The 22,399-nt window shown below is 34.7% G+C and overlaps 1 protein-coding gene and 1 non-coding gene across 5 annotated transcripts in view; one reads left to right on the top strand and one right to left on the bottom strand.

Annotated features, from left to right (window-relative positions):
* Positions 1-22,399, bottom strand: part of PTBP2 (polypyrimidine tract binding protein 2) — a 78,458-nt gene that overhangs the window by 23,786 nt on the left and 32,273 nt on the right. For all 4 annotated transcript variants that reach the window (XM_037500515.2, XM_037500516.2, XM_037500517.2 and 1 more), the window contains exons 4-7: positions 13,043-13,215; positions 11,960-12,103; positions 3,816-3,980; positions 3,619-3,729 (exon numbers count right to left, since the gene is read on the bottom strand). In XM_037500515.2, the coding sequence (XP_037356412.1) occupies positions 3,619-3,729; positions 3,816-3,980; positions 11,960-12,103; positions 13,043-13,215 (593 nt within the window). The remainder of the gene's footprint in view (positions 1-3,618; positions 3,730-3,815; positions 3,981-11,959; positions 12,104-13,042; positions 13,216-22,399) is intronic.
* On the top strand, positions 5,037-5,139 carry LOC119237307 (U6 spliceosomal RNA). The gene has a single exon (XR_005123253.1). It is a non-coding gene; the product is annotated as a U6 spliceosomal RNA (small nuclear RNA).

Genomic DNA, 22,399 nt, shown 5'->3' with positions numbered 1-22,399 from the left:
ATTACATCTGAGTAATCTGAGTTAGGCTAGGTACCAAGTATCCACTCCATCAGTCAGAAAACTAAAAGTATTAATTAAATTCTTCGATATTAAGGTAAACAAAGTATTAAAATAGGTATTCATTTACATATGCCACCTTCCAATGGGTAAAATGTGAACCAAGTAATAGAATCTGTCTCTATCCAATATATGAATATCAAAAGATGAGTTGCAAAATTCACTCTGACGTGACTATTTCAATAATTATCAAAGAAAAAATCTACTATCTTGTAAGAAAAGACCTAACTTTGAGTAACAAAATCCAGATTAATGTAAAAAAATAAACTACTGAAACAAAGTTACTAACGTCACAATAAAGTTTCTTTGGGACTAAATTCTTAGCAAGCAACATTAAGTTCCTTAACTGCCAAGCAGAAAACCCTCCCTGCTGGCAAGGGTTTAAGATACAACTTAAGAAGCTGTCTGCAGCCAGTCAGGGAGCAACCCACATGGCACAGCTGACCTCTCCTGACTGGCCCGCTGCTCCCCTCAGCAGTGTACTTCATCTGCCTCTTCTGTTCCCCACTCTGTCTCTGATGAATCCTCTCACCCCCACACCTCTGGCCTGTACCCCAGCTCTTGTATACATAAATAAATAAATCTTCAAAAAAAAATTTTATGTAGGTATGTAGGTGGTAGACACACAATCTAAACTGTAAGAACTAGAGAAATTAGCCAACATGTAAATTAAAACCTCCTGTTAGCAACAAAAGAGAGGAACAAAAACTAAGGATGTGTATAAGAGGAACCCAGCCAGCCATCTTCGACTGTTGGCTGATATAAGGGAAAAAAATCAATTAAAATATATATGCATACAAGCTCACTTCCAGCTTGTAATTTTCAAATTTTCAGAAAAAAAGTAGCACATAGATCAGCCTTATATTCAGTAATCAGGTTTGCAGTGATCTTGCTGGAACAAAGATTTATGATAGTAAAAATTCAAGTTAATTTGCACAGACACTGGCATGTGTCTTCTCACAGGAGAAGTTTAGAGAATAAGCAAAAACAATCAGAAAAAAATTTTCATAGTAAATGTAAAATTTATGGCTAAAACATGATAAAACTCAGGAAAGATATCTGGCATAGACTGATATAAAAAGCACAACAGAACACTGCATGTGAACTGGAAACAGAAGTCACTATAAAACTTTGCACTATCTATCTTTTAATGGTATTTACTATTTACCTAGTAATACCTACATTTCTGAAAAGACTGTTGGGGGGGGGGCACAGATTTAGAAGATGCTCAAGGATATCTTAAGATCCAAATTCATTATCTAACTCTAGCTACTCCCAAAAAATTATCAAAATTAAGATGTTTATTACAGAAATAAAAAATGTCAGGCCAATTATCTGCCAATATGAAACCATCCTAAGACAAGTAAACCATGCAGGATTTTCCTAAAACAGACTGAAATCATTAGTTTCATTATACATCCTCCAACCAAATGAATGTGGAAATACAGACTGTAAATGCTTTCCAAAAAAAAAGAAAGAAAGGAGATAATGAGCCCCTTTTTTGCCCAAGAAAACAGGAAAGGATCATTTTACTGGATCTCTCAAAATATCTGCATAAAGCAATGTGTATTAGGCAATAAGGAATGACTAATACGATCTTGCTGCTGCCCATATTTCACCTCATGTTTACTTTTACTATTAGTAGCTAATGATACATAAATTTTCTAGAAGAAATCAATGAGAAATAATCCATGGGTATGCTAAAATAAAATGACTATATTACAGAACTTCTAAAAGACAGTGTCACTATCCAGTGACAACTGTACATATTCATTAAGAAAAACTGATAATGCTCCTAAAAAGCTGTTTCTAGTAAAAAACCAGAGGGCTGTTTTGTACTTATATGGGTTAAAATTTCAGGATTCTATAAAACAATGAATTTTTAAAAGCACAGGTAAAAAGGAGACTATGTCGTATCTTTGTTTGCCAATACACTACTTATCAATAAGTCTTTCTGAAAAAGGCATTAGGGTTTTTTCATTAATAAATGTGAGGAACAGGGCCTCCCCGGTGGCGCAGTGGTTGAGTGCTGGGTTGCGAAGCTGCCCACGGCCTCTGCGACGCCGGTTCGATCCCCGGCTGCTCCCCGGTCACCGGAGGAGGGTCCCACATGGCGCGCAGACCTCTCCTGCCGCCCGCTGCTCCCCTCAGCAGTGTGCTTCGGTCCTTCTGCCTGCTCTGCTCCCTGCTCTGGCTCTGGTGAATTCTCTCACCCACCTGCGCTTCTGACTGTACCCAGTGCTTGTATAAATAAATAAATAAATAAATAATAAATAAATAAATCTTTAAAAAAAAAAAAATAAATGTGAGGAACATTTAAAACATTTACTTTTTATTTAACAATGTTTGTTAATATGACTTGTGATTATCACCTTAAATGTCAACCTTCAGTATAAACATTCTCTTGTTACTGACTTGATCGATTTTTGAGACTAGACCAACATATAGCAAACTTAAGATAAATTCAAGAGATTATAGTGTTTTTTATAGTGTTTTTCCCTCCAACTTTTATTAACAAATTTCTATTGTTAATCTGTTTTTCAGTAAGTTACTATTCTCATTGCTTCTCAGCCTTTTGGCTTAGATCAACTGCAATTACTACTGTTATAAAGCAAAATGGTAGAAGGGAAAATTTGAACTAACTGAAAGTAACTGACAAAAATTATAACTAGTACTTGGAAAGAGTTTACCTTGCTCATCACTCAAGCTAACTTTACACAGCAGTGGTTACCAGAGTTTTCAAACAAAGAAAGTAACAAGAGTACTAGGGTCCCAACTCCAAAGATTATGACTTTTTTAGAGCAGGATAGTCTAGGAGTCCTATTTTTTGTAAGTCTTGGTTCCATACAAACTATCTTGATCTGAGAGAAGAGTTAAATGGAGAAAATGAAGACAAAGGGAGTAAAAAGAAATGATTTAATGGTTTAATACACTTAATGGATTAATAATGAAATAGTAACAAAAGTGAGGTAATGTGGCAAAAGAAGTTAAAGAGAACCAATGGTAGATTTAAATAAGATACACAAACAGAAAATTAGGCATTCAAGAAGCAAATATCTGGCCTATAGTTGGGAGTAGCTGTGACATAGGAAATACTACTTCTAATACACAACCTATTATCAGCAGCAAAAGCAGGTAAATGATGTGACTAAGAAGTAGACATAGGTACCTACTCAGAAAGACTGTCCTTAAAAACAATCTTGACAGAAAATTGGATAGTCTTAAATAAACTGAGAATGTTAAACAGGTGTGCATGCACAATACAATCCCTCTATATTTACTCCAAAGCACATAATGTTTAGACCCTAAATTAATCAAAAGTGCAAATATATACAGGCTGTAACTACAGATGACTTTAAATATTTCTCTTTTAAGACAAATATTAATTTTTTCTGATAATACCTAAGTGCCACCAATTTGAGCTATCTATAATGCTATGTAGTATTGCAAAGTTATGTCAGTACACATACCATCAACCATATATCTACAGCAGTGGTTACCACTGCTGACAAATATCACTAGCTCCCACAAAAAAAAAAAAACCAAAAACTCTACACTTACTAGTTTTGCTTGTTGAGCATTTACTGGATCACCATACTGAAGGAGAGCTTGAAACTGGTTATTTTTTGTAAATGTGATTATCTTCAATACAGCACCAAACTTAGAAAATATCTGTAAAATATTAAAATCAAAATATTATCTACTGTATTATTATTTCTCCAGTTTATAGGTAAACATGAAAATCAAATCAGCCTTACTTGGTGAAGAACATCAAGTGTTACAGGGTAGTACATGTTGTCAATTATTATTCTAAGCACTGGACTCTGGGCTGGAGTCACTGCACTCTCACTAACTGTGGTACCACTCAGAGGAGTATTTGCTGTTTGGACAGCTGTCACAGCTTGAAGAACTGCTTGAGCACGCTGAAAATTGAAAAGATAAGTACGTTAGAAACACACCCAGTATTTTCACTTATACACTACTATATGTTACACTATTCATTTATTTTCTAGAACACATAGAGATCAAACAAAATTTAGCACTCACATAATTTAATACTGTGAGCACCTGCCATAAGCCAGTTATTGGCTGTTTATAATTCAAGTATTCTAGCAGCATTTACTTTAAAACAATCATCTAGGGTTTAATACTAATGTTGAACAAGCAAAAATAGGCAATGTAATAAAAAAACCAAAATGTAGTTTTGGTAGATTCACGTAATTAGAAAATGTTTTAAATGGAAACTTTTGGAGATTGAGTTTCAGTCTAACATTACTCACTGAATTAAAAAGGCTCATGGTAAACTTCAACAAGGCAATTTTTATAATATCAGAAGACCTCCCATAAAGATTATTTCTAATATAATCAAAATATGGTAATACTCAGGCTACAAATAAGTCTTTTTCATACTAGTGTTGTCTACTGACATCAAAATTTTAAAACATACTATAGCACAAAGCCACAAAATTTGCAGGAGTACTGAGTATTTTCAGGAATACAAATTAAATATGAAGGATACTTTACATACATATTATACAGTACCTAATGAACCATCAATTATAAAGTACACTTATTTTATGTCTTGCTAATAAAATACTAATTAAACCACACTATAATTTTAAGAGGAATCTTGATTGAGATTTTAAGATGTGGAAAAAAGTACACATAGAATTAAAGAAATACAGTATCTGTCAGTTAAATGTGCCAAAAAGAATGCCTTTATTACTCTTGTGCCTTTTCTATTATTACTATGACAGATTCACTGATAAGGAAATAATTTCTATCTTAAAAGGAATCAGAAAAACCACAAAGTAAAAAAAAAAAGTTGCTAAATATAACAACAGATAACTCTCCATTGCTCTATTATTTGAAAAAGCTGTACTGACAGATGAATAGGAATATAAACAGAGTAAAAGATGGATGATAGGTGAAAAAGGAGAATACAAAAGAATTAGGATACTACTAAACAAGAATTACCAGTGCTTGTTTTGATAGTGCATATACTAACATTGGAATTTTACAGAGAAGATCAATATAGCCCCTGACCAAAGATGAAACCAATTGATGAAAAAAGATTTTTTTGAGTTACTAACCAAAGCTATGGTGGTAATCACTGTGCAATATATGTGTATGACCAATCAACACATTGTATACCTTAAATTGACACAATTATATCAATTATACTTCAATAAAGATGGGAGGAGAGTAGAATGCTCATTTCACTGAAAAATTTACACAACCAGGGGATCCTATAACCTGACTCAAAGATACCACATACTCATCTAGTCAAACCTCATCATTTAAATGATAATAACAGGACTTGTAAATTTTTTTTGGCTGCAGTGAATCATTAATTCAAATCCAGTATTTAAAACATGATACTTTAATGCAACAGACACATTTACACAACTGTGGGAAAATGATAAGAAAATAAAATCAAGCAAGATAAAAAGATTTCTAGAGCAACGTTTATTATTTAAATGTTTGGATAGATTTGAACCAATACATATTTAAATATTTTAAGTAGCTCACTGCAATATTACTCTCACGAACATGTCCTACATATATATTTATCTCTAATAACAAGTACAGAGATACCTGAACATAGGAAAATGCCAAAAAAATTTATTGAAATTCATATGCAACCACAAAATACTCTAAATAGCCAAAGCAGTTCTGACAAAAAAGAAGAAATATGGCAGCATTACATTTTCAGTCTTCAAAATATAATATAAAGCTATCATAATTAAAACAGCTCAGTACTGAACAAAACTGACACACAGACCAATGGAATAGAATCAGGACCCCAAAAATAAGCCCACACCTATACAGACCATTAATATATGACAAAGGAGGCAAGAACATACATTGGGAACAAGGAAATCCTGTTCAATAAATAGTGCCAGGAAAACTGGGCAGCCAAATGCAAAAGACTAAGCTAGATCAAAAATCAGCTCAAAATGGGAAAAAAAGTGCTAGATGTAGGATCTGAAACCATATAATTCAGAGGAAAACACTTCACAGTTAAGCTTCAATGATATCTTCACAGATAAAATTCCAACAGCAAAGAAAACAAAAGAGAAATTAAGCAACTGGGATCACATCAAAAAGCTTCTGTGCAGCAAAAGAAACTAAGAAAAAAAGACAACCAACCGAATGGGAAAAAAATATTCACACAACATACATCTGACAAGGGGCTGGTTAGAACTTACACAACTCAACAGAAAGAAAATCTAATAAAAAAATGGGCAAAAGAGTTAACCAGAGAGTTATCAGCAAGTATAGGTGAGGATGTGGAGAAAAAGGTACTCTTTTACACTCCTGGTAGTAATGTAAACTGCTCCAGCCCCTACAGAAAGTAGTAGAGGAGTCGCAAAACATTAAAAATGGATCTCCCATATGACCTGGCAATTCCATTCCTCGGTATCTACCCAAAGAACACAAAATATACTATTTCAAAAGAAAACTTGCACTTCCATGTTCACTACTTAGAAGAGCCAAACTATGGAAACCACCAAAGTGTCCAAAAACAGATAAATGGATCAAGAAAATAATGCATATATATACAATAGAAAAATACTTAGCAATCAAAAAAGATAAATTCATGCCATTTGCACCAGTAAGGATGGAGCTAGAAGGGATTGTACCAAGCAAAATAAGCCAGAAGAAAAAGACAAATACCAGATGGTGCACTTTTAGGTGAAATAAGAATAAACAAAGGGTCAGATACAGTAAAATCAAAAACTAGCCCTAGAAAGCAAAACTGAAAACAGAACTGACACATTGGGGGTGAGAAAGGGGTAGGAGGATAGGCAGCACAAGGTGGAGAAGAGAGGGAGCATAATAGACTGTGGTGGTAGACTGTGCTTTGGTGGTTGCAATGCTAGGGAACAGCACCAGAAAGGGGAAATATCCTTCCAAAAGAAACAACAATGTAAGCCAACCTCATCTCAATTAAAAAAAAATAAAAACAATTTCATACATTTTTCAAATTCACAAAGCAGAGTTGGCATGCCAATCCAGATTTTAAACTTCTTACTGCACTGTTCCATATACACAGAAAAGGACACATCATAAATGGATAAAATATCCCAAATTGGATATATAATAATTATCCAGATAAAAAATAGATTATCAGAGGGCCTCCCCGGTGGTGCAGCGGTTGAGCGCCGGGTTGCGAAGCTGCCCGCAGCCTCTGCAGCGCCGGTTCGATCCCCGGCTGCTCCCCGGCCACCAGAGGAGGGTCCCACATGGCCGCAGACCTCTCCTGCCGCCCGCTGCTCCCCTCAGCAGTGTACTTCGGTCCTTCTGCCTGCTCTGCTCCCCGCTCTGGCCCTGGTGAATTCTCTCACCCTCCCGCGCTTCTGACTGTACCCAGTGCTCGTATAAATAAATAAATAAATAAATCTTTAAAAAAAAAAAAAAAAATAGATTATCAGAAAAGCCACACTCACGTTTTCTCCAAATAACATAAATGCACTTAAATAGTATTATATAGTATTTATATACTATATATTACATACATTATATTTATGATTTAACATGTGTGTTTTGCAGAAACCAGTAGCTTGTTCACTCTTTTTGTTAGACAGTAGTCCAACAAATAAATACATCACAATATTGCTGAACATTTGGACTGTTTCTAGCTTTGGACTATTATATACATATCTTTTGATGCATATGTGGGTTTCTTCGGTTAAGTAAATTTACTAAATCAAAGAATATGTATATGCTCACCTTTAGTAGATATATTTCCAGTTTTTAATAATGATGCTACCAATTTACCTAACTATCACTCATACATAGTGTTCAAGCTTCTCCACATTGTTACTAACACTTGATACTATGTCTTTTTAAGTGGGTACACTAAAACTATAAATATCTTAAATTCTGGCAAGAATCAGAAAAAATGTCAACACAATGTAGCTGATCACTTAAAATCACGGAGTTTTTAAAAATTATTAGCGTATTTAAGAAACATTAAAAATATATGCAATAAGGGCCTCCCTTGGTGGCGCAGGTGGTTGAGCGCAGCACTGTGAAGCTGTCCGCAGCCTCTGCAATGCAGGTTTGATCCTGGCAGGCTGGCGAGGGTCCCACATGGCGCAGCAGACCTCTCCTGCTCACCCACTGCTCCCCTCAGCAGTGTATTTCGTCAGTCTGCCTGTTCTGTTCCCCACTCTGTCTCTGGTAAATCCTTTCACCCTCCTGCACATCTGACCTGTACCCCAGCTCTTGTATGTATAAATAAAATCTCTTAAAAAAAATACATGCAATAAATCTAGTCAATCTGGTAATATATGGTAGTATTTCATTTAAATGATTTTAATTTGCATTAAGGGTTTTTATTTTTTTTTAAATATTTATTTATACATACAAGAGCTGGGGTGCAGGCCAGAGGTGTGTGTGGGGGGGGGTGACAGGATTCACCAGAGATAGAGTGAGAACAGGCAGATCTACTGAGATACATTGCTGAGCAGAGCAGCAGGCGAGACAGGAGAGTTCTGTTGTGCCATGTGGGTCACCTCCCTGGCCAGGGATTGAACTCCTGCTGCAGTGGCTACAGATAGCTTCATAATGCTGAGACTTAGCCCCTTGCGCCACCAGGGAGGCCTGATTTTTATTTTACAATTTATTTACATGGACAAGAACTAGGATCTAGGCCAGAGGTACGAGAGTAGGGGTGGGAGACAGGATTCATCAGAGACAGAGTAGGGAGCAGAGTAAGCCGATCTACTGAAACCCACTGCTGAGGAGAGTAGCAGGAGAGACAGGAGAGGTCTGCTTCACCAGACCTCTAGAAAAGGCAGATGGAACTGGTGCTGCAGTGGTTAGCAATAGCTTGATAGAACAGAGTCTCTAGTCCCTGCACCACCAGGGAGGCCCCTTTTATATTTATTTTTTTGTGTGTAGAACTCGGGTGTAGGCCAGAGGTAAAGGAGATGAGGGCTCACCAGAGACAAAGTGGAAAGGAGACAGGTAGATTTTTCCAAAATACATACAGTGCTAAGAGGAGCAGTGAGCGAGAAAGGAGATGTCTGGTGTACTGTATGTGGGTTAGCTGCCTGGCTGGGATAGAACACAGCCATAGCAGTGATAGTGCTGAGACATAACCGCTATGCCACTAAGGAGGCCCCCTGCATTAAGCATTTTTAATCCAAACTTAACATCTCCTTGGCAGATCAGAGGTTGGACATTTTAGAGGAAACAGCAAAGACATGAATTTAGCAATTCGCCATGTGGAGTGTGGGGTAGAACAATGGTACAAGACAGGCAGACAGACCATGATATTCCAGGCAAAAGTGATGGCACAGTGGCCTCAAAAGACAGAAAATGAAAGAGCATACTATGTTAAGGTAATCTACAATTACCTTTGGGATACAAACACAGGCAAATAGGGAGGGACTAGCCATAAAACAGAAGCGAGCAACAGTGGCAATAGAGAGTCTTTATCTTAAGCATGGAAAGGATCTGCTGAAGGGAGTAATTTAGTCAGATTTATACATTTTGAAAAGACACAAACTTTACTGTACTAGGAAAAGCAAACACAAAAAAGTAGACCAGTAAGAGAGCTATTACAGCAATACCATTAAGAGGTGAAGTGTCTAAAAAAAGATAGATAAAATAGGTTGACATCAAGGAGAGTGAATTGATAGCATTTGTTGACTGTGTTGAGGAAGTAGTCATCATTCACACACATATTCTTTTGCCCCTCTCCTACCATGAAACCTATTAAAATGCTATAAATTTGTGTGAAATAGGATAAATGTAAACACCACATAGAGAGATGATCATCATTAGATGAAAATAGTTTCATCAGATTCTTGGAAACAGAAATGAACAGAACCAAGTAAACAGAAAACAATGCTAACACAAAGTAAACAGGAAGTGTACTGGTAACAGTCACATGAATGATATTGGAAATCAGAGGGTTCACAGGAGGGAAAGGGTGAAAATAAAAGGGTTAATGGAGTATCTGGCTAAATTCCCACAGTTGTATGTCTCTTCTTCCCCTCCCCCTATCACCAAAACTAAAAACTAGAATAAAATGCTCCTTAAGGGAACCAGAAATCCAAAAGGCAGTTTTGTTGGCCCAGAGTAAAGACCTCTTTGTTATTTGGAGAGCTAGGGGGGTTGGAATACCAGCTTAGTGTACAACTCTTTCCTCTTTACCCTAGAGGAAAGCACACAAGATCAATAAAACCTAAACGTTATTCTGAATTAGGAACAGACAACAAAGAAGGGTGAAAGAAAACATAATGTAAGAGCACGGAAAATAATGGAGTATAATGAAATATTTTAAATATACCATTAATTAGTATCCTTAAAAAACAGTCAGGTCTTATAACATACCAACTATAGTATCAAAAGGATGACTCAAGATTAACTAGGGTTTCAAGAAACTTTGCACTGACCATTCTCTACCTGGAAAAACTCGCAATGGAATAAGCATCTTATTCCATGACCATCATAAAGTTTGTTACTCAAATGTCCTTGCTGTTTGGTGAGGCTTTTCATTGGTTAACTGGAAAGGACAAATGCACCTTCCCCCACTCACATTTTTTCTTCATATGTTCATTTTATTTGAATCTTTCAAATTGAGGATGCATTCATGAATTACTATACTGAAAATACTAACATGTAAAGTAAGATATTAAATGCAATTTTAAATTCTAAGTCAAAAAGGATAAAGGGGTACTTTATTTTGGTTTATTTCCTCATAAATTCTTATATGACTTTCTTTTTTTGTTTTTTTTTTTAAAGATAGATTTATTTATTTATTTGTTTATTTATTTATTTATTCAAGCACTGGGTATAGTCAGAAGCGCGGGAGGGTAAGAGAATTCAAAAGAGACAGTGCGGGGAGCAGAGCAGGCAGAAGGACCGAAGTACACTGCTAAGGGGAGCAGCGGGCGGCAGGAGGTCTGCGTGCCATGTGGGACCCTCCTCCGGTGGAGCAGCCAGGGATTGAACTGGCGCTGCAGAGGCTGCGGGCAGCTTCGCAACCCAGCGTTCAACCACTGCGCCACCGGGGAGGCCCCTTATATGACTTTCGAAGGTACAAAAAGAATAAAATTACCAAATTAAAAGTTGAAATTTTAGCCTTCTTTTTTAGAAAAGTTTTGCAAGTTTATTTTTCATCAACTATCAAAATGATCTTGTTACATTTTTTTAAAGGTTAAATAAAGTCTGAGGAATTATTTTCCATTAAATTTTCAGATAAGAGCCAGATTATAATTTATATTTTACTGAAACATGAAGATATAATTAGATAAAAAAACTATTGAAATTTTCAGAGCTAAAGATTTTAGACATTACTATATATTGAGGTCTAAAATCATTTTTAAAACTATTTAAAAATTATATTAAATAATGTCTTCTACATAACAATTTTAAATACATTCATATATTCTCCATTCTTACATTCCCCTCCTCAGGAAAATCATTACCACATCTTCAATAGAAATTTTTCCATAAGAAGAAATTAAGACCCATAAAAAGTCAAACCAACCAACGGCTCTGAACGTCATACGTTCAAGTCTAAGCATAGAGTTGTATAAGTTTATGCTAACAAGTTCTATCTCACAAGCAATTTCTATACAAAATTTTCAACCTTACAACAAGAAACAGAACATTTTCACCAGAACCTTAAAAGCAGTTAAACAAATACTATTTAAATAATTTATCTGGTACTAAGTTAGAATATGAAAATAATAGAATGTACATACTTTCAGTAAATTAACATAAAATTTAGGAACATAAAAAAAAACATCTTTAATATAAGAAGAAAATGCCCACAGAAATCTCTCCTACACAATTAAAAGTTTTATTTTCTGTTCATACATTGTGAATGCCATAATATGCTCTAGGCCATTATATTTATGTACCTACACATACTCACTTGGTTTAAAGTATTATCTGTTTTTAGTTCTTTGTGATTGGAGTACTGGATATAAATCGGTTGGTTACGAAGATGAGGTGTCACAGCAGAATAATAATTAACCATAGTAATAGCTGCCTCCTCTGTTGCTAGTTCCAAAAAAGCCTGAAAATTTAAATAGCAAAAATTTTACTTTTAATACTATGAATTAAATTCAAAGACTTCGATATCTGTAGAATACATTCAACTAATTAGAAAAACCAATATCTAGAATATAACATTTAAAGTTATATTTAAATGCTCTAATAGAATTAGAAATCCTTTATGGACATTTAGATAGACAAAGATAAAATCTCAAAATAGTTTTTTGAGTATGAGATGTTTCTCGTTTCACCACTGATGAAATTTCCATCCACCACAAATTCCTTTTCCCTAACAAAAGCTAGAGAAAACAAAGTATGAACATTTTCTAACATCAAATCTACTATTAACCTAGAGATGTCAAAATCATTTTTAAAGCAATATGAGACAAAGGAAAATTTTTTAAAAATCAAACATCAGAGTAATAGTGACTAAAGAAAACAATTTTAATGTCATACATTCTTCTAAGTGGTATTTATTAAAAAATTTTAAACAAAATTTCTTATTTAATATACCTGGGCCCTACTGCTACTAGTGCATCTAATTCTATAAAGTATAGCTAGGAATAATGACTAATTTCTCCTGATGCTACCAGGCATTTTCCAATAATCCTAAGGATATGATGCTACTAATTTGTGTCTCAATGATTTCTGATATTACAAAGAGCAGGGCCACAATAAAAAATTTCACTGATACTTTTCACAATCTCTTAACAATTGTTCAATCAGAGTCTTAAAGCACGTTCAAAAGGCAAGATTTGAAAAGTATGGTGACTCATTCATTTTAACTCCCCGGCATTAGTTTCCCGCACACAGTTACCAGGAAAAAAATCACAGTAAGACTTCTGTTATGTTCTTTCAGAAAACTGACCTACAAATTCTATCCCTCTATTAGGCAAGAGCTAATTCACACCTGCTGGAGAGCTTAGAGCTTAACATTTTATAAATCCTGAAAGAGGAATACCTGATTTTTTCCTTTCAGCATAAGGATGTTGGTCACCTTACCAAAAGGTAAGCCTAAAGCAATAACTTCAGTTTCTGTCACTTCACCAGGTAATTTTCGAATATGAAGTACACGAGAAGGCGCACCATCCATTTTATCTTCTCCTTTAAATTTTTTACTATCATTACCATTGGCTGAAAAACATTAAAAAAGGATCAAACTAAATTTTAAAACAAACTGAAAAGACAGCTGAATGTAATTAAATTTCTAAAAACTCAAAATTTAGGATTTCAAAAGAATATCAATTATTATTAAATGAAATTATCAACAAGATTAATACTGGATAAACACGTTCCTGAATAGTATATGTTAAGAGTAATAAATGATAAGTAAAAACATTAAAATGCAATGTCATAAAGAAAGTGTCCAATAGTTAAATGACACAATTACCTTTTGATTTAATCATCTCATTAAAGACTAACAGAAATACAAAAAGGAAAAATTTGGATTTGTAAAAATTTTAAATTTATAAATTATTTAACTTGAAAAAATAAATTAGTGTGCTAAAAAGGGGGATCAGAAATGGTAAACTGTAAAAATGACCATGTAGCCATTCCACATTCTTGTGTACTATAATTCTTTTTCTGGCAGCTCTTTCTGCCCACTTGTGTCTCTCCAAGTATCCCTTTTTCTTCTATCCCTTTTCCTAATAAACCTACTCCTTAAATATTAAAAAAAAAACAACACTTTTTCTCATTTCTTAATATTACCACCTAACCTACCTATCAATAGGTAGGCTGTTTATCTCACTGATTACTTTATTTTCTATTACCCTGAATTAAAGTACACAGATATATTTTAATCAACAAATTAGTTAACTGCCTCTATTCTAACACCTCACCAAAAATTAAAACTGAAGAACTTGCCAGCTATTCACTATTCCAGATTCAGTCCTAAGGATATTTCTGACACTCTAAAATATCGCATTTTTATACACAGAAACACACAGGTCTATTCCTTTTTATAAGTAATTTTAGATATTGTACCCTCCACAAAACATTCAACACTATCTATAAACACTATATCTAAAATATACATATTTAATATCTGTAAAACTCTAAGATCATCTTAATGTCTAAGTGTCTTCAAAATTTATCACACAGTGACTCTTTAAACAGTTACAGAGTATCAAGAATTTGGTGCCTTTTTTTAAGGTTCTGGGGGACAGCAGCAAACAAAATGAGCAAAATTCCCGATGCGCTCCCACAGTCTAGTGGAAGAGATGGATTAACCAGTCCAAGAACAGGTGATTTCTTATAGTTAAGTGTTATGAAGAAAGTAAAGCAGAGTGAGTGATTAAAAGTGACTTTAACAGAAGCATAGAAGAGGGTGGTGTGGCAGTGAGTTTATTAAATGATCTGAAAAACATGTCTAGGGGATAATATGTGAACTAAATGGAGTTTCCCAACCTGCTTTTGTTCCCTAACTTTAACTTGTTCATACATACACTCCAGCACCTGGGTTTCAAAATCATTTTCTTGTTTAATTCCATAAATCTCTATTATTATAGTTCTACTTGTTCAACACTATTCTAATTCTATAACTTAAAATTCTATACCTTCAAATGCATACCGACCTCATGCAAAATTTCAAAACTTTATACTTCATCGGCCCAGGGAAACTGACTACTTAACAAAATTCTCATTCTCCAAGTCTTTCAAATACATGCATTTACAAAAGCACTGGTAGATTCCCTTATCAAATATGACAAGAGTTTCAATTCTAAGAAGAAATTCCTTGAAACTACCTATAGTGTTTATAGGTAGTGTTGAATGTTTCGTGGAGGGTACAATACCTAAAATTATTTATAAAATGGAATAGACCTGTGTGTTTCTGTGTATAAAGATGAGACATTTTAGAGTCTCAGAAATATCCTTAGGACTCAATCTGGAATAGTGAATAGCTGGCAAGTTCTTGTCATATTTGACAAGGAGTTTCAATTCTAAGAAATTATAGTTAGCTTTTAAAAAGCTATTGTAATGTAAACTGCTGGTTTTTGAGGGGGGGGGGACCAAAAACCTCAGCTAAAAAAAGTGAATGCTTATTATACTCTTTGTACTCCTATGTGGTAAAACAGAAATTCCAAAAAAAAAGTTAACCAAAAAAGCAGGCATATATAGACGTATCATACTTCTGTTACTCTGCTAGCTGTCTAGTTAATGCTGAGTCATCAACATAAAAAAATCTTCATTGATTTACTGAAAAAGCTGGCAGCAACTCTCTACATTTCCAAGTAGTTGTGTAATCAAGTTACCAAAAGTGTGTTTTGTATGAGCTGGAGAAAGAAAGCTAGACTTAACTAGAAGAAGGCTCTCACTACCTCTCTATGCAAGAGGACATGTTAGAACCTTCATAAATATTCAAACTCTGAAGCAATGCGCTGATACACTCTCAAAGCATAATAAAATAAAATGACAGCAAATCAAAAATGTCTATATGAAAAAGTTAAAATGAGAATCTCAGAGTTCTGAGTAATGTGTATCAGAATCTACAGAATGATTTCAAGTTTTTTCACATCAAGTAAAATGTGACACTTTTTAATAAATCCTGCTATTAAGGAATAACAGCAGCACTGGCAGAAATAAGAATACCTGTGTGAAGGGATAACCAATTTCCACAGCTTTAAGTATATGACTCAAAATTAGAGACACTGTATCTTAGAATTATCGAGTCTTTTCCCTCACTGCCAAACAGTTATAAATTTCTTAATAAAGTCTATCCAAAAACAAGGCAAGTTGTGTTTTTTTTAAGATTTATTTTTATTTATTTATACATACATACAAGAACTAGGGTATAGGCCAGAGGTGTGGGGAGTAGATTCACCAGAGACAGACCAGCAGAACAGGCAGATCTACTAAGATACACTGCTGAGGGGAACAGTTGGCACAGACTGGAGAGGTCTGCTGCGCCATATGTGGGTTAGCTCCCTGGCAGGGGATCAAACTTATGCTGGTAAAGTCATAGCACTGAGACTTAACCCCGAGGCCCCTGGGCAAATTGTGTTTCTAAACTACTGTACTTTTATTTCTGAAAGGACAAATTTATCAAAAGTCCTATTGCATTGATTTATCAGATATTAACCAAGATCAAATTTCTAACAACACTACCTTTTCTCACTTGTAAAACTTTTTTTTTCTAACTTGGGCACAAGAAATAGATAAAGAGAATGAAAGTTTGGCCAAATAAGGGAACAGCTGCGGAGAAAAATGCTGCCAGATACTGAATTCAATAGTAAGTAACTCCACTGAAAGTAACATTTGAATAAGGTTGGAATATAAAAATGAAATCCTGTTTTGTATTTAATAACTATAAAAGTATCTTTGTGAAGTGACTTTTTGAGACATACAGACAACAATGGTTTTTTGTTCAGGCAAATATAAGCAGCAGCTTAACGTTCTTTTTATGTCATTTGCTCTTAAAATTAACAATATTTCAATTGGGGGGGGTCTGTTAGAACACAGACTCTTATCTTCGTTGGAAAAAAAAATCCTGAAACTCAGTGTTTCCTCTTTTTATAAAGATGAAACAAATTGAGTGCTTATAACTTATTTTAACACAAGAATTTAAGGAATTTCCATTATTATAAAAAGCCCAGATTCATTCTTTAGTCATAAAGTGCAAGAAGTTATCAATCCGAAGCAAACTTGAAATTCTATGGGGTGGGCAGGGAGAAGCAAATATTGTCTAAAAATGAACAATGATGTAAAAAAATCTTAAAAAAATGTAAAAAAATAGTAAAATTCAAACAAACAAACGAAAAACAAAAAACAAACAAACAGTGACAGGGCCTCCCTGGTGGCGCAAGAGGTTAAGACGCAACCTATGAAGCTATCCACAGCCACTGCAGCAGGAGTTCACTCCTGGGGCCAGGAAGTTACCCAAATGGTGCAGCAGGCCTCTTCTGACTGGCCCCGCTGCTTCCCTCAGCAGTGTATTTCAGGTGATCTGCCTGTTCTGTTCCCCACTGTCTCTGGTGAATCCTCTCACCCTGCTCCACACCTCTGGCCTGTACCCCAGTTTTTGTATGCATAAATAAGTAAATCTTTAAAAAAAAAAAACAACAGTGACAGATTTTTGCCAAAAACACATCTCCTTTTCCAATTTTTTAATGAGAATATTATCTATCAACCCAGTAGTTCTAAACCAAAATCCAAGTAATGCTCCTGAACCAGTACTCTTCCAAATAACTCAAAACTTATACGTTAACATATTTCCTCCATTTTCTACTTTAAAACACCAAAATTCAGATCCTCAATATTTTCAGTAGATTACTGCTAAGTTTTTAACTGTACTCCCTAAGTGCAATGTTTATTTCCCTCGCCCCCCACAAAAATCCTTTCTAAAGTGTAAAATCTGGTTAAGTCCAACCATATTAATTAACATATCAAATCCTGTATTTTGAACTCTGCCCATCAAGCTTCACCTTTAGTCATTTCCCTTTTTTTATATCCCAACAAATGAAAACCATAAATAGTTCACAGTTCCCAGAAATAGTCTACTGTTTCAAACTTTGTATTTGCTTTACAACTTTACTGATAAAGAACATGTCCATTGCCCCAGAAAATCTCTTTGTACTTCATTTCTTTAAATCCCTAACACTCACAGTAACCATTAGTTTAATCTCTATACTAAAAATTATCTCCTTTTTGACTTTATAAGAATGGAATCACATAGTATGTACTCTTTGGCTTCTATTGCTTCATATGGTAATGTTAAAAATATTCACTCATGTTGTTACATGTATTAATAATCACTCTTTTATTAATTAGTAGTACTACACTGTAAAATTAAACCACAATCTGATTCATTTTCCTGTTGATAGATATTAGGGTTATATCATATTTAAGACCATTATGAATAAAGCTTTTAATACATACATTGTACAAGTCTTGTAGTTAACATGTTTTAAAGGAATAAAAACCTAAAAGTAGAATATTGGGTCACAGGTAGAGTCATGTTTAACTCTGTAAGAAATTATCAGCGAGTTCCCCAACTATTTTTACAATATCAGCAGAAATGGTGAATAGTTTTCAGTTGCTCCACACTCTTACTAATATTTGGTGTTGCAAATCTTAATTAGCCTAGATTCAGACTGTTGTGAAGCAGTATTTCATACTGGCTATAACTTGCATTTTCCTGATGACTAATGAATCTTTACAAATGTTGATTAGCCATTCATGTACTTTCTATTTAAAAAAGATTTTTTTTCTAATTATTGATGTGGAAGAAACCTTTGTACACTTGATACAAATCCTTTGTCAGAGATATATACCGATATGTGAATTTATTTTCTCCTCATCTGAGCCTTCCATTTTCATTGTCTTAACATCTTTTGATGAAAAGTTTTTCATTTAGGTGGAGTCTAGTTTATGAATTATTTATGCTTAGTGGTTTTTGTCTTCTCTCAGAAACTTTCATTCACCCTAAGTTTGAGAGTACTTCTCCTTAAAAGCTTTATACATTTAATTTTTTGCTTTAAGTATATAATTCATCTCATTTTTCTGTTCAACATAAACACTTAAAAGTGATTTTGGGGGGCTTTTCTTTTTTATATGTGTATTTGACTGATCAGCACCAATTGTTAAAAAGATTTCTCTTTCCCCTTTGAATGACTACCAGTACCTGTGTAAATAATTGTGTGACCTTAACTATGAGTATATTTCTGAACACTATTCTGTGACACAAACCATACTAATACTAAACTGATCTGATTACAAGTTTACAGTTTATCCTGACCTCAGTGAGTACCCAACTTTTTTTTTTCTTTTTCAAAATGGTTTTAGTTATTCTAGGTCTTTTTGGTGTGTGTTTTTATTTTTTAATTATGTTAACATTGACTGTATACGTTTCAGAAACAGGATCTTACATCTTCAGATATATGCTACCTCACTACACCCATCACCATGACATTCATAGTCCTCTACCACAGCCCACTGTGCACCTTACTTCCTTTACTCTCTACCCTCCCCTTCTGGTAGCTTCAGTTGTACAAAAAGATTTCTAGAGTTTGTTTTTGGTTTGGTGTTATGTGACAGACTCTGATATGAGTGAAACCATCTAGTACTTGTCTTTCTCCTTCTGGCCTATTCTGCTTAGCATAATCCCCTCCAGCTCCAACCATGCTGTCACACATGGCATGTGTTCATCCTTTTTTTAGAGCTGAGTATTATTCCACTGTACATATATACTTTATCTTTTATTCAGTAAAAATCAGGATTTCAATTTCCAAATCTATTTTAAGAAGCATTAACAATTAACAAAATTAACAAATCAATTTCTCTTACATAAATTCACCAATTTATTATAAGCTAGCAATGTTTCAAATTGTGGTCCTACTAGTTTTTCAATTCCTTTAAGAAGTGGTGATCCAGACACCACCACTAGCTACTGTTTTAATGCAGAAACCATAGTGCCAGATACTCACAGCTCATTTCTTCATCTTGGTTTGCCACAAAAGTAGTAAAAAGTTGTGTTGACTGGTTTCAATTTTCTCCACCATTTTCCTAAGGGATGTACCTTGATGGGTACCGTATTTACTGACAATCCCAATTTTTTGGTGCATTTGGCCATATCACTGCACACTAAGTCAGAGTCCACAGAGTACACTATATCTTAATCCACTAATCTTTCCTTGGGCACATAAGGCTGCTTACATAACTTGGTTGTTGTAAACAGTATATCGCTGAACACAGGAGTGCATATATTCCTTCAAATTCCTTAATGTTCTTGCATTCTTCAAGTAAATACCTAAGGGTGGAATTGCTGCATCATAAGGTAGATCTGTTTTTAATAACTTGAGAAATCGCCATATTGTTTTCCATAGGGTCTGGGCCAGTCTGCACTGCCATCAACAGCGTACAAGGTTTCCATTTTTCCACATCCTCATCAACACTTGTTTCTGGTCTTTTTGAGATAGGTCATTTCAAGCAATGAGGTGGCATCTCACTGTGGTTTTGATTTGCATTTCCCTGATAAGTAATGATGAGCATTTATTATTCTAGGTCTTTCACATTTCCACATGAATTTTAGAATTAAATTTGAACTTCAATTGACAAGTCTGTAGGACTTGAATGATTCAATGTATCCCAACTTGAGGGAAAATGGCCTCTCAATATATTGTACCCTGTAATTCATGAATGTGGTATAGCTCTCTATTTTAGATCTTCAATTTCTCTTTACCATGTTTGTAGTTATTGGTGTAAATGTCTTGCCTTTTTTGGTTAAACTTTTCCTATTTTGTCTCATGTTATAGGTAGATTTTTTAAAAGTCCATCTTGAAATGATCTGCTAATAATAGCAGAAAATACCTATTATTATATTTTGAACTTGAATCCCTGTAACCATTCTAAATTTACTCATTAGTTCTGCCACAAATTTGCAGATTCCTTTGGGTTTTCTATTTTGAAAATCATGTCAAGTTTAAATAACAGCTTTGCCTTTTCCTCCATCCTTACAGCTTTTATTTATTTTACTTCCTTATATTGTACACAAAAAAAGCTGGAAAGCCTTTGAAAAGATACACCCTGACTTTATTCCTGTTTATCAGGAGAATGCATTCTGTATCTCATCATTAAGAATGGATTCTTTTGTAAGTTCTAAGTAGATGCTCCCTACCTACCTTGTGCAAGTTCCCTTCTCTTTGCATAGTTTTTCTGAAAGATTTTTTTTTGAAATATCTATTTATTTATTTATTTATTTATTTATTATTTATTTATTTATTTATTTATTTATTTATTTATACAAGCACTGGGTACAGTCAGGAGCGCGGGAGGGTGAGAGAATTCACCAGTGCCAAAGCAGGGAGCAGAGCAGGCAGAAGGACCAAAGAGAGAATTCACCAGTGCCAGAGCGGGGAGCAGAGCAGGCAGAAGGACCAAAGTACACTGCTGAGGGGAGCAGCGGGTGGCAGGAGAGGTCTGCGCGCCATGCAGGACCCTCCTCCAGTGGCCGGGGAGCAGATGGGGAGCGAACCGGCACTGCAGAGGCTGTGGGCAGCTTTGCAACCCAGCGCTCAACCGCTGTGCCACCGGGGAGGCCCTTTTCTGAAAGATTTTTATCATGAACAGATGCGGTGATTTTTGTCAACTGCTTTTTCTGTTTCTAAACCATTACTGGGATGTTACAATGAGTTAATTTTCAAGTGTTAAACCTTACAATCCTGGAAATGAGTCTTTCATATATACATACTCCAAGATGTGATTCATTAGTATTTTAACAATACCTACATTTATGTTAAGAAACAATAGTCTGAAATCTTGATTTTTTGATGTTATCTTTGTTAGATTTGGTGTCAGTTATAGCAGTTTCATAAAATAAATGAGTAACTCCTTTCCAGTTTCTAAAAATGTATACTGAACATGGCTATTTTTTTCTTATTCTGAAGTTTAAAAAAAAATTCACCCATGTCTGAGAAAAACCACCTATGCCTGCAGTAATCATTGTGGAAAGATATTATATATATAGAAATACTGATATCTGACCTGTATCATACAGTAAGCTGTCAGTTTCATGTGAAACAATTTTTCTATTTCACCTAAGCTGTTGAATTTATTGGCATTATCAGTGTTTGTAATGTTGCTTTATTTTCCTATTATATTATGTATGAGCAATAATAGTGATGGCTCCAGTTTCACTCTAAATATTAGTAATTTTTTTTCTCTTTCATTCTTTACTTGATCAATATCTTTGGAAGCTTTAAACCTTTCTTTTTTAAATATAGGTACAAACATTTTTCCCTAACACACGTCTTAGGTTGCAATCAACAAATTCTGACATATTTGCACTTTCATTTAATTAAGAAAAATTAAATGAAATATATCTTTTTGATTCATGTTTTTTCAGAATTGTGCAATTCAATTTCCAAATACTTGGTAATTTCCGAGACTGCTTACTTTTTTGATTTCTTAATTAGATTACACTATAAGCAGATACCATGAGTTTTTAATTACTTGAAATATACTGAGTGCCTTTATTTTCTATCATATGGCCTCTATCATGGTGAATATTCCATGTACATATGAAAAACAATCCTACTGATGTAGTTTCATGTATGTGAGTTAAGATAAACTGATTGATAACATTGTTCAAATCCTTGCTTTTTTTTTTTTTAATAGAGTCATGTTTTATTTATTTGTTTGTTTGTTTTTGTTTATACATGCACTGGGTACAGTCAGAAGCGTGGGAAGGTGAGAGAATTCACCAGAGCCAGAGCGGGGAGCAGAGCAGGCAGAAAGACCGAAGTACACTGCTGAGGGGAGCAGCGGGAGGCAGGAGAGGTCTGCACGCCATGTGGGACCCTCCTCGGGTGGCCGGGGAGCA

This window comes from Talpa occidentalis, unplaced genomic scaffold (genome assembly GCF_014898055.3).
Source record: "Talpa occidentalis isolate TD23 unplaced genomic scaffold, MPIMG_talOcc4v2.1 talOcc4.9, whole genome shotgun sequence".
Taxonomy (NCBI): Eukaryota; Metazoa; Chordata; class Mammalia; order Eulipotyphla; family Talpidae; genus Talpa; species Talpa occidentalis.
Note: the sequence above shows the minus strand (reverse complement) of the source record. Positions and strands in the feature narration are given on the sequence as shown.